Source organism: Pectinophora gossypiella, chromosome 2 (assembly GCF_024362695.1).
Source record: "Pectinophora gossypiella chromosome 2, ilPecGoss1.1, whole genome shotgun sequence".
NCBI classification, from domain to species: Eukaryota; Metazoa; Arthropoda; class Insecta; order Lepidoptera; family Gelechiidae; genus Pectinophora; species Pectinophora gossypiella.
Window position 1 is genome coordinate 5,725,676 of NC_065405.1, and position 13,416 is coordinate 5,739,091.

The 13,416-nt window shown below is 36.3% G+C and overlaps 1 protein-coding gene across 1 annotated transcript; it reads right to left on the bottom strand.

The window, feature by feature from the left end:
• Window positions 1-8,705: 8,705 nt before the first annotated feature.
• Window positions 8,706-10,551, bottom strand: LOC126373242 (mid1-interacting protein 1A). The gene is made up of 2 exons (XM_050019308.1): window positions 10,332-10,551; window positions 8,706-9,338 (listed from the first exon to the last, which is right to left on the bottom strand). The coding sequence occupies exons 1-2, from the start codon at window positions 10,373-10,375 to the stop codon at window positions 8,876-8,878; spliced, it is 507 nt and encodes a 168-aa protein (XP_049875265.1). The 5' UTR covers window positions 10,376-10,551; the 3' UTR covers window positions 8,706-8,875.
• Window positions 10,552-13,416: the final 2,865 nt, after the last annotated feature.

Sequence of the window (13,416 nt, forward strand, 5' to 3'; positions counted from 1 at the left end):
AAACACAGACAAAAATAAATACTTAGTAGTATCATTATCATCAGCCCATTAACGTCCCCAATGCTGGGGCACGGGCCTTCCCTATAGATGGATAGGGAATAGGGATATTAATATGTATACTCAGTAGTATACATATTAAGAAAATAGTGTTTCCGAATACAAATAAACAATTCATAGATAGTTCTACTATAGTAACATATTAAACATTAAAAAAGATTATATTCGTAAAATGCGATTTATCGAACGATATAAATAAACTAGAGGCATATAAAGTTACATTTTTTAAATTAAAATAGCTAATCCGCTTAAAATAACAAAGTTGTGTTTACGTATGCAAATAAATACTATTTTTGATTGTGCAAATATACTTTGAACTCTATATATAAATAAATATTATTATTTTGACCTTATATTACGTCGATTTCATTTTAATGTACTTTAAGTGCTAATTCAAATACTCATATTTATAATGCAACGGTCAATAGCACCAAAACAGGTGTAAAAATAAAGTAATATAATACTTAGTTACATTACAGTAATGATTTTGTATGCGCCGGCCGGCGCATGCAGTGGTGCGTGGTGGAAATTCCCCAACATTCGCGTGCGAGCTTTTCTTCGTCTTTATGCACTTAGGCGTGTTCTGCGCACAGTCCGTGCGCGTGGGCATACTGCGCGCCTCCTTTGTTACACTTATTAAAGGAGCTAACAAACAAAATCAAACACTGTAGCGAATGATTGTTTTAGAAATTGGGGTTGTATATAGAAAACAAAGCAGTTGTGTTTCTTATGTTTAGGTTTTCGTAAGTAGCATAAATAGCTTGCAGCTGGCACTATATGTATATTGATTAATGTACCGTGATTCTGCCGTATCGTACGCGCTAGTAGAATTTATCGTTTTATATGAGAGTATGATCACTATTAAATAACAGAATCTTTTGACAATTAGTAAAATTCGCATACCATCCAGGAAATTGTCAAATTGACAATACTAAATTGGATTTGCTTTCAGCATTACTATGTAATAACTAAAATTTTTAGTTGGAAGACTGTTCTGTAAAAATTTATATTTTTAAAGCATAGCATAAATTACCAAGTAACAAAAAAGTTCACTGAAATAGATATAAAATAGCTATAAGTTGCGCTTGCCATTTTTGGTAGCAACACGTTCTAATTTTACAGAGTACATTCTATCCTACTTTACAAAGATATGCTTGAATGTGGAGTACCTTCCGAATGGTCCGAACATATTGTTAGTTACGTCTTAGTATAAGAAGTATGTAGCTCAAGAGTTCCTTGTGTAAATCAGTAGTTGGCAATCTGCCAGCTACGTTTTGTTTGGGTTTGGAAAAATGTTTTTAAAGCTTTTCAACTTTGTGTTTACGTGGTTACGGTCTAAACTAAGCATGCTCCTAATAGTTGAATGTAGTGGCGCTGATTTAGATTATAAATATTTATAGATTATGTGATACATATCTGGAATTTCTGTAAAATTAGAATCTGTGAGCTATTTGTGTTTTAATCTTCATTTTAAACAGGAGGTAAGGAATCTCAAATGTCAGTTGGTATAAGTATAATATGTACACACGAGCGCTTTAAATAAATATACAATTTAAGTACGTTGCCCCAGTTATATTTAAACTAGGGACAAAACAAAGACTAAAATAAATGTACTTAATATAAATGTACGCACAAACCGGATTTTTGTTTAACACCTTTTCTATTATGTATAATTAAAATTCAAATGGCGCATTACCAAAACCTTGAAAATCCTCGCAAATTTGCAGAAAAGGAGATAACAAATAGTTTCCAAGGATTTTTGAGGTACAAAACTTATTTAAGTGAGAATATTTTTTTTTATGTTATTGTTTGTACGCGTGTAACACGTGAATAATAAAATTTAATTTGGCGCGAGTAATATTTCTTGTTTTTTTTTACGTTTTTTTGTGGAATACTTACAAATATTATGATGTACAATAATCTACATAACAAATAACACGCTTGTATTGCAAATCCGGTGCCGGAATCTCACCGACGACGCTCCGCGTTTGAAAAGAAGCTGCTGACACACAGGGCCACAGTGACTTTTACATAGTAACGTTGCATTTCAATTATAAATAACAAGAAGTACATTTCTGTAATATTATATTTCATCGGTCCGGCAATAAAAATGGTATAGGGAGATGGTCTAAGGGCCCCCATGCTGTCTGTTAAAAATATCCGGGGTCGCCGACCTAGGGGAGAACTGGGGCAAAGCAAAATCGATACTGGTACACTAACCCCGAAGGTTCATAGTCCTGAAGGTCCTTAGTCCGTATATCCAATTTGATTGGTGCTACTTAACGTTCAATGTTATTTTTTATTCCTTTTGAGGAAAATCAGTTCTTTTAAATATCATTATGTCACAGATTTCGACAAACTCAACTCCAAAAACTGAATTAAATATAGAATTGCAGTTAACGCCCTAGTTTTTATTTATAGTGTTACGCTTTACTTACTATCTTTGATTTCGTAGTATGAAATTTTATTTAAGTAAATGTAATTGAATACAACTGTAGTTTGTACGTATTGCATACTGTTTAATATTCCAAACGATACAATGCAAAAGACTGTGCCCTGGTCGCATGTTTAAAATTCATATGCCTGAAAAATGTATGAAGAACATAGCAACGAATTCAATTACGTTTTATCACATATTTTCTTGCCGGCAAAACAAAGATTGATTCATTACAGCTGTACAAATGTATTCGAGGTATTAAATTTGAATTGACAAGAATTTATTGTGCGGCAAATCTTAAGCGCCCAATGTTACAATTGTTACAACCTGGCAAAATTTAAATTGACCAATCATTTTTCTGGGTGACCTACTCTACGTGTCACTTCTAGTCACTGGAACCATTAAATTGGTTCATTCTAGATGCCGGTGGCTCAGCTAAGAGTCGCTAGCCGCGCCCCCAAGCGCTAACTTCATTCACTTTGCGCCACAATGTTGCAGGTTCAACTTGTGTCGGAGTTGCGCAGTAGACGTGGTCTCCTCTGCGCATGTTGTACGGTCGAATGTTCCGTGACGTCGAACGTCTGTGGAAGGTTCGCGAAGCCGCCCTGACGTCAGGTTACGTCACACCGCCCAGTTGCTCGGCCGGCCGTTGAAGCCTACACGTTGATCGCCAGTCATTATGCTATAAGAATGTGGTAATACGCTGCTCGCATTGATTTCTTTGTAAGGAGTAATTAGCTAGGATCATTACGGTATTACAAAAATGTGATCAATAGTCTGACTTTTAGAATTATATATCTAACCTTGACCGACGTTTTCTACATAGGTAGATAGATTATTATTATACTTAATACCTAATTAAGATACGATTTAAACACTGCAGTAGTGTAGTTGCAAAATAGGGACCACAGTTAATTTCATAGAAACAAACTTTTCACAATAATCCATTTTCTGGAACGTCTCGCACAATCAAGAAGTAAGTTGAGCAAACAAAACACTTTGCAAAGATTTGCTTAAGTAGATAGATAGTGATGTTTTCTAAGTATAAATCAAAGCAAGACAAACGCAGGAGCCGAGGACTCGTATTGCATGCGCGGCGCCTGCGCGGGCGCACCGCACTCGTTGCGCAATCACCGACGAAGGCCGGCACACGGAAACTTTACAAACCGCAAATTGCTGCTAATTCCACCTACAGGTGTCTACTCTATTACTCCAACACATTCTCCAACCAAATAACGTGTGCTCAACCTATTTCTGGTACAGCGCTTAACATTGGAACGATTACACAAAAGTTTTCCTCGTACACTTGACATTGGGTTGCAGCCGTCACCTATTTCGTAAAGGAACAGAAGAAGAATAAACAATAGCTATACAGCGAGGATCGATAGTACCTGTACCCTTGAGACATTTTTATGACTGCGGATTTCGTAAATGTCACCCGATATGGGTAGATAGCCTGGGTTTTCAGAATACTTCACTTAGGTAGGTATCAATGTAGGTTAGTTAAGCGAAGTGTATCCTTCGAAGGAAGGAATGATTGGTAAATCCAGGCAGTGACGACCTTTGCCTATCGTTTTCTACACAAGCGGTCTGAGAGGGCATTGATACGTCTATAAACAATATAATCTTTATAATCTGGTAAGATCTAGTATGTCTAAACCTGTTTGACAAGAATGTTCTAATATCAACCAAGGTTCTAAAATAAAATAGATTATAATTAATTCATGACGTCTGGAGTATTTTTGGCATTATAAACATGACTATTTGTGTTTTTAGATAAATTACTGTAATCCTATAATTTCTAGGACGTATCTAGTAGCCCTAGTTAAGTTTGAGCATCTCTCTTACTGTCGTTAGTAATAAGTAGATTCGATTTTATTCTCTTGTTCTTAGTCCCAACTGAATCATTGATTTGTCCACAAAGGGAAGGTTCAGCGGGGAGTGTCATGAGATTCATTCAATCTGGAATCTTCGACACTGTCATTAGAATCGTTTGAAGTCAAGTGACCACAATAAGTTAATAGTCGCTGGCAATGGGTACACATGGGTACTCGTAAAGTTCGACATTGGTGAATATATTGCGATTACCACTCTTAATTTCTTCTTATTCGAAAACTAGCGACTCTGTACTGTTTCTCCTGGTTTAAATTTTAGGCTTCTATCTTCTTGGAGAAATGCAGATCAAAGCAGTAAAAACTGCATGCAAATTCATTCAACATTTTACATTAACTCTAAAAGTAAACTTAAATAAGCAGAACGTTTCACTTAGATAATCAGTAGCTCTAATCCAAGTAAGCAGTAGTTTCATTGGTCGATTTTATGAAGATTGAAGTGTTAATGAAACTTCAAGAATGTTTTATAACTTTCTCTGAATTTTCCTTTTACATTTTTTACTTCATTGTTCTATTCGACGAGTAAAGTATTTACTTTTACCAACGAAAAATACACACTTAATAACAATACGATATTATATACATGTAGAGATATATATACAGCAAGAAACCTTGAATTTCTAGCTGTAAGTACTACACTATAACGCAACGATTTATTTTACAAACGACCTTTCAGGGAGACAAAGCTAATAAATCGTTTATTTTAGGCTGTATGTTGTTGTTGACCGAGAGCTACGTTTGTGTATTTACACCAGCACGCACTTGTACCCTTTACTTCAGCACCAATAAGTGACGCAAACGCAACACATGCACACTAGGCACCTAAACTACTTAGCACTTACGTCCCTGCCTCACGCGTGTAACTTATTTTTATTGCATTTACATTACATTACATACAATATAGTATCTACTTTAAGAATACATATTAATATTACGTATATTATTACTATTAATAGTTACTCCATTATATTATTATTATCTTTTCTTAAGCGAATTTGATTTTGTGCGATTGCATGTACTGCTGTTGATGCACTATAATAAGTAATAAATATTACTCACGATAAAGGAAACATCAAAACAAAAATTACAAAATGTCATTAGCGTTGCAAAGGTTTATGACCAGTAGTGGACTTCAGGCGGTTAGACATTACCAAGAATTTCCGACTGCAACTCTAATTGTCAACAGACATGATTCAATACTGCAACTAAGTATTACGAGTGAATCACGAAGAAAAGTATAATCGACGTGAATCCAAAACATTGCTGTCGTCAAACTTGGATAATGTGTATTCCATCTGATTGAACGTCGTCATAAGGCTTCGAAGTTGGTTGGATTCTAACAATTACCCGGGCTAATAACTTCCCGGGCCGAGACAATGTGATGTTTCTATCCAACGCTTCAGTATTGACTCCATGAATTATATGACGTCTAGCCAAAGTCCTATGTTTACGTTCCCTTTTAGCTGTTGACGCAAACGTGATTTTAGCAGAACCCGTCAAAGTTTGCATCAGATTTACATCACCGCTACGACAACATTGACGAGCCTCTCTACGTAAGGCGACAAAAACAACTTATGACCTCTATATACAAGCCTGAGAGTAAATATTGTACTGAACTGCGAAGTGGAGTTTCGTTGCATCATTTATTTACCCTTTTTAAGAAAACCGTTTAAGGACGTACCTATATTTTATGAACATTTATCGAGATTGTATCAATAAAATCAAAACTCGTGCAAGCAACTCTAAGTAAACTAAGAGTGACCTGACACGCATCTCATCGTTACCTAATAGTATGTTGAATGATGGCATAGAGGAGTGGCATACGACTACTGTCGGTATTTCATAGCACTCACAGGAACCGGAAATATCTGTGTTAAGGACATACCTATTAACAGCGTTTATATGGTATCAACACTACAAGGGAATGGCATCTGAGTGTATAGATAAGTAAGAATATATGCAGTATAGACCGACGTTGGCTTGTTTATTCAAAAGTATCGACAGCTATGAAAGTGATAATAATAGCGACAACACTTATTGCATACAAACACATACACACACACTCACAAAGGTAGTCCCACCACTTGCCACCTGCACTTGACCGTGTTTTCGTGCATTCCATTGCAAACGAAAACTGGCCCCCAAACGAATCACAAGACATGATGTAACTGATTCAACCTTTCTTGAACATTGGAAGGTTATCATTACTTTCAACGAAATGTTCCCCAAAGAACAGATGTGATAACAAATATAAAATAAAATATTCGATACTACGATCCATACATTTATGAGACGTTTGCCACAGCCGTTGCGAATTTATATGCTACATATATCTACTTATATGGTACTTTTTCAATGCAAAAGGAAAGCTAAGCTTTCGCAATGTAATAGGCGCATACATAAAATATCATTGGCGCTTTAAACATGGCGAGATAGCTGATTGAGCACGGCACACGTCCGTTATCTGCTTCCATTATCGCTCGGAGATAACTCAAGTTCTTGGGAATGTTACAAATGGCTCATTTTTAAGCAATTACTTTGTATTTGAAACTTGTTGGACAACCATTTTCAATGCCTTACTTATCGGCTGTTTACTGAAATTAAAACCTAAAATGAATTGTTTCAAGAATAGATATCCCGAATAGAATTTGAAGCACTTAATCCAAAGTATTGAACTGTAAATTTCAAAGTCTATAGTCGACTTTTATTATAAACACTGGCTACTGAAATACGGACAGCTTGTAACGAAATGTGGGAGACGTTTGCAATTTTAACAAATGGAATCAGTAAGTAGATAACGACACATAAAACATACATTGTCTCAAGGCTAGCTCAGTTGACGAGATAAATGATGAGAATGAAATCTGCTGATAAGTACTTTTTGCAGCTGTTGCTACTAAATATGTAGGTAGGCATACTATAAATTATACATTAACATATCTTAATGTTAGATCAATTTTGGAATACTCAGGGACGATGTATCGCAAAGCGTTGACGTAGAATACATCATTTTCCGCATCTGCGTTAAGTGAGAACTTGGATATATTGGAAGTTCCCATATGCTACAATTTCAATGCAACTGGAGTGCTAGGTTGGAAAGGCTTCCTCCAGTTAGCGTGCTCGGTGGCTAGTCTGCAGTAAGATCGATTTCTAGAAGAGCGAAACCGTACCATTTGGTTCAGGGTCGCTCAACCTTTAATGTTCCGCAGGCAAAATGGAGCACGCGATTTGTGTAGGTACCTGCCTGCGTTGGAATGCCTGATAAGTGGCTACAGTGACGAGAAAATTATTTCTGGGAAGATTTAAATGTTACCGTAATAATATCTTCATTGGCAATCTAAATATCTATTGCGTTCTTTATATTAATGTAGGCGCATTCGCAAGTATCTCCATTACTTGATATTAATTGTTTTAGTTCAGATTGCAAGTGTCATGTGATATAGTTTCTCCTATAGCATCAAGGAATTTAATTGTTACTTCAGTCTTATCATAACAATTGGCATCGGTTTTATCAGCTTGCCATTGTATATAACTTTTTACAGTCATATCAGTTGAACATTTTTAACCGCATGTTTCTGTACGGATTATGCTTGGTACTTTAATAACCTCGATCTTTTGCCTCGAGCTAACGAGCTGTAGGTGAATCATTCGTTTACAATGTGATGAAATAATGTCCAGGTTTAAATGGATTTCAAAGATTGTGAGATTACTTTCTCAATCGATTAGAAGCAGTTTTGTTCACTAGTTCCTTATTCAGGTACCTAGTTGATGATCAAAGGTGATCACACTGGTTCCACAACAATGAATGTTGTAATAACAGCCGACCTTGTTCGGCCTCGAACACTGGTCATGATCCACAAATTCACGATTTACATAATTAGTATTATATACTTGTCTGACCACCGATTTCCTTATTTCCTTAACCTTCGCGCCATCTGACTTGACTCAATTCCATGGTTAGTCATGTCATGACGTTACTCATCGGTCATCATAATTACAATTATTTAATATATCAATGGATTTTGAATATTGCAAGCAATGTATGTTCACATTTCTTTGTTTCTGTAAAGTATACAGTGCACAATGATGGTGCAGATAATTATATACTACACAACACTACACATGCGCTATGTCGATATTTTGTAAGAACAATTATATTATACCTACTTAATAACACACTTATTGCACAGCTTGCACGAGTTATGATCACGTCATGTTTCTTTTGTGTAATTTAGATTTTCTTGAATTTGTTCAATGTGTGTAGTATTTGTATGGTGTTAGGTGTTAGTGTAGGGTGTTATTTCAAAGAAACTAAAGAATATTGAAAATTAAGTTTATTAAATAATAACAACATTAACTTACTGAGATTCCCTTTCACGTCCGGCCCTAATATAACTATATGTACAATGCGGGCCGCTTATTCTATATGTACAACACGTGGGGGGTCAGGCTTCGATCACAGGATATAATGTGTATATGGGACGGCGTCCTAGACAGGCGCGCCAACTTCTTCTTGATAGGACCTCGTGAGGTGCGCCGCTGCTGCGGTGAGGTGGTGCAGCGAGCGGCGCAGGCCACGCAGGTGGCGGCGGCAGGCGGCGGCGGCGCGCGCGGCTGACTCGCGCTCGTCCTCGCCCTCGATGCCGGAGTCGCCCGCCGCTGACGACGCGTCGCTCTCTGTGTCCGACAGGTCCGAGATCCTGCGCCCGCGATCCACGTGCTCCTCGGTCTCTCCGTTCGACCAGAGTAGCTCAGTCTTTAGCTCGTTCAGCATGGCGAACAGGCTGAACGGGTCATCGTCGCCCTCCTGCGGCAGGTTCATCAGGCGGCTGGGCACCAGCACGGTATCGTCCATGCGGTTCACCATCTTCACGAACCTCTCCATGTCATTCAGAATGCTTTGCTTGGAGAATTCCGTGTCGTCGTGCCTGGCGATTCTCCTGAGAGTATTCCTGTAACAATAGAAAATGCTGGTTAGGAACATCGTTGCTAGGATTTCATTACATAAGATATAGATTTATCGGAGACAATTGAACGGAGCAAGTAACCGATGTGTCATCTGATGCATTAGATGATTTAGGTACATGCAGAATTCAAGCCATGTAGGCAGAGGCGAAGTGTATAAGTTGGTAAATAAGTGTCCTCAATTAATGCACTATACAATCACCTTCATTAATGAGTGAAACGCAAATACCGTCTGTGCTAGGATTGCATCTAATTTTGTTGCACTTCTTAGTTCAACCGCATTTTCATAAAAATACAGTTAATCATGTAATGATCCATGATTCAGGATGGCAATTATGATGTAATGAATATTAATTGAAATTTACACACTCAGATAATTTTAAATCCGTACTTTCAAAAGATTTGAGAATTTATTAAACACAAACAGAACGTAATAAAACAAAATGGCAGTAACGATTACAACAAAATGTGAACCACCTTTACCTATTAATCTAAATATTTATCGATAAAACACACGTGTACATAAAGAAATATATTCAAATGTTGGTTAGAGAAGGCAAACTAAACGAGTTTTTTGTGAGTCACAGCAGCTCGCGCACGCCCAGTGCGTTCCTGGAAATCCCGGATAACCTCACTATTCACATTCCCCTCCTGAATATGCCACGTTAACTAGAAACACCATTACATCAAAATTCCACGTTGATTCACATGGATACTAGCCAAATCATAAGGTTTCATTGAAAACTGATGCTGTCATGACATGTGAAAGGCATCCAACCAACATCCAACGATTTCGTCACTCGCGATGTAAAACCCAAGCATAAAACGCTCTGCAAGGTGGATGCGTTACAGCTAGTTGTCCTCATTCTAGAAGCGACACACGCCCCATTATAGAATTTTGAGAATGCACCACGCACAATTATCACAAGGGGACACGGACAGGGGTCGGGCGGTTAGCTAATCGAATTCACTCTGCCTACCTGCTGTTCTCCAGTTTGGTGGATAAATCTGTGTTGAAAGCCATTTTCAGGAGTTATTTAATGTACTAAATATCACTGAACACACACGCCCAATTTTTTATTGATGTCACTGTTAATTTGACGTTTATATCCCGGCTTGCGAAACGACGCGTAGCTACTGACAAACGAGAACACGGCAAACGCGCGCGAAGGAGATTTGACGTTTGGCAAGAGTGGGGAGCGCGGCCGTATTTATATGACGCGATCGTACGACGCGGGGAGGCGAACTTTGAATTTATCTGTTTACTACGGAATGTTTGATAAATGATGCTTTATTGATAATTAATGGCCGTTAATTCCTACAGGTTTCCGTTTCCAACTTTTACCAGAAACGGCGCAGCTTGTTCCTGTTATAAAAATGGTTTTTATTGAGGATTTAGAAGATCCCGATGAACGCTAGGCGCGTCCCCTCGAAGTCACACCACCGCATACTGGCTCGTTCATTGGTTGGACTCAGACATGGCCTTTCTCTATTGGCGTACCAAATAGAGATATTACGCGCGTTTTTTTAAATGTTCAGTTTTACATTCATGCAACACGTAATAGGTACAATTATGAATTTAGTCTTAAAAATATTCGATGTTTACTGCAGCTATCGACATGATTGAAATTACATATTCAATACTAATCGCAATGATCATTGTGTTTTTCAGTTTAATTGATATGACATTTTCAGTAGCTAGAGTTTTTTTTAATTTCCACACATTCATACCTCTATAGGTACACAAACACACGCTTATTTCCCTCCGGGGTAAACAGAGACAACATGTTATAAGTATATACCTATTCTATGTTTTAGAACTTTTCAATGTTTAAGAATGAGGATAAAAACAATAATTACTCAGAGTAGTTGGTGTACCTACCTACTGTAATAATTGTAATATTAGCGAGTAATCGGTTTACCTTATATCCACTTATGTAAAAAATAAAAATTAGAAAAGAATAATAAGTAAATAATGAGGCAAAATGGAAAACTTAGGATTTACCATGCTGCAGGGTTAAAAAGGCCACATCGAAGCAATTCATCTAAATGTAAATGTCAAGAAATTTCAAATAGCAATATTGCTTTTTTAGATGAATTGCTTTGATGGGCCCTTTTAACCACCCTTTTGCTATCTAATATGTCAATCAGTCAACTAGGAAACATCGCTTTAACATACATATGGGATATTATAATTATGTTCTTTCCTAACAATATTTAGGTGAATGAGTACCTATATTAAGACTATAAATCACTCCAGTTATGAAGGATTAAATATTTAATAAGGTTTAATTAATTGAACATCCTATATCAAGTAGGTACATACCTCTTCAACGTCACCCGGTTACAAAACGATGTAACTAAATGCTTTCTTTGAGTAAATAAGGTGAAAGGTCTGGTGGAATACGTTATTTCATTGTATTCAAAGTACTACCGATTGTCTCTGTTTAACATACCTATTTTATCCACCATTGAAAGCATTAATTACCTTATTTTTTCAGTGAAATTGGTGCTAATTCCTGTAAATATCATCTAATTTTATTTTAAGTTATATCTGTCATTTTCTTATCCGCCGAAAAGGAAAGGGACGGGTAATCGACAAGCATAAAATTTATGGAACACACGTCAATTTTAAGCACAAATCTAAACCAACCGTCTAAAAATTTTACATCAGTCAATAACCCGACACGTTCATTTACTCATTCTTCCTAAAATTAAGAGCTGTGAATCATCCGTCCCTTTCCTTTTCGACGGATATGAAAATGACAGATATAACTTAAAATAAAATTAGACGGTGTCTCCAGGAATCGGGGCCATTGTATACGTAGGTAAACACCGCATTCCAGACTACTTAAATGTTTATTAACGTCAAAAAACATATTACATAAGCGTGAATTTGAAATTATAATTTCCAAATACAAATTGCTTAAATATTTATTGACGCGCGTCAATTCATCACTCGGTCAATTTCTTTGGCAAAATACATTTCGCCTTTGCCTTTACATAACAAATAATAAAAAAAAAAAAATCATATAGAAGCATAATAATGGTATATTTATTTATTTATTTGTTTGTACACAATAAAATAGACACAAGAAACATACAAAGAAAACAGATAGTACAGTAGCAATGGTAGTGGTGGTGGTGGTGGTGGTGGTGGTGGTAGGTAGTAGTAATGGTATATATACCTCATTAATACTTTGTCTGTATGGTCTATGTTGCCTTTGTTTGATCTACGGACAAAATAACCAAAAAGAAAAAACTTTTATATGCTATAGCGATTAAAATTCATCAATATCGATTTCAATAATCTAAAGCATATTAACTATATATTGATTATTGTTATACCCACGCCCATGTAAGATTGATAGCGTTACAATAATATTATCAACAAAGTTTTTGTAAATGAAGCTAACAGTTTCATCACGTGTTTATTTAAGGATATCATGTGGCAATTGCGTGGAGTGGAAACTATGAACGACTGCATATCAACATAATATTTTGTTTCTGTAGTTGCTACGGTCGACTTGTCTTGCGTTATCTTCGCGATGATGACATTGAACATAAGACACACCCACAAGCACGGCATACGTAATTTTATAGATCATATCATAAGTAATCAATAATGTTATGAACTCTATTGAAAATAAACGTAATCCTTATGTTATTCGTTATTTGTTCATATCTAGTAATCGTCAAAGGCCAATCAAAGGCACATGTTATTTTACGTGAGCCGGAAATTCATAATAAAGTATTGCTGTCATATTAATTATTCGGTTTTCCAGGCTCAATTTTAAAAGGACAAAGTAATTTATTTTTGCAATATCTTGGAAATCTAACAAAATATGTTTTTATATTATCACGATTGCATAAATGTATTCAATTTTACGTGATTCACGTACAAAATGTAAAATAGTCTATACTCTATATATTCCACCTCCTTTAAAATGACACCCTATGAAAGTTCATGGCAACTTCTTTGAGAAAAAAAGTTTATGCGGCCATTTGTTTCTCAGAAGAAAAAATATTTTATTTTCATATATTTTTAAAGGCATTGTTCACATT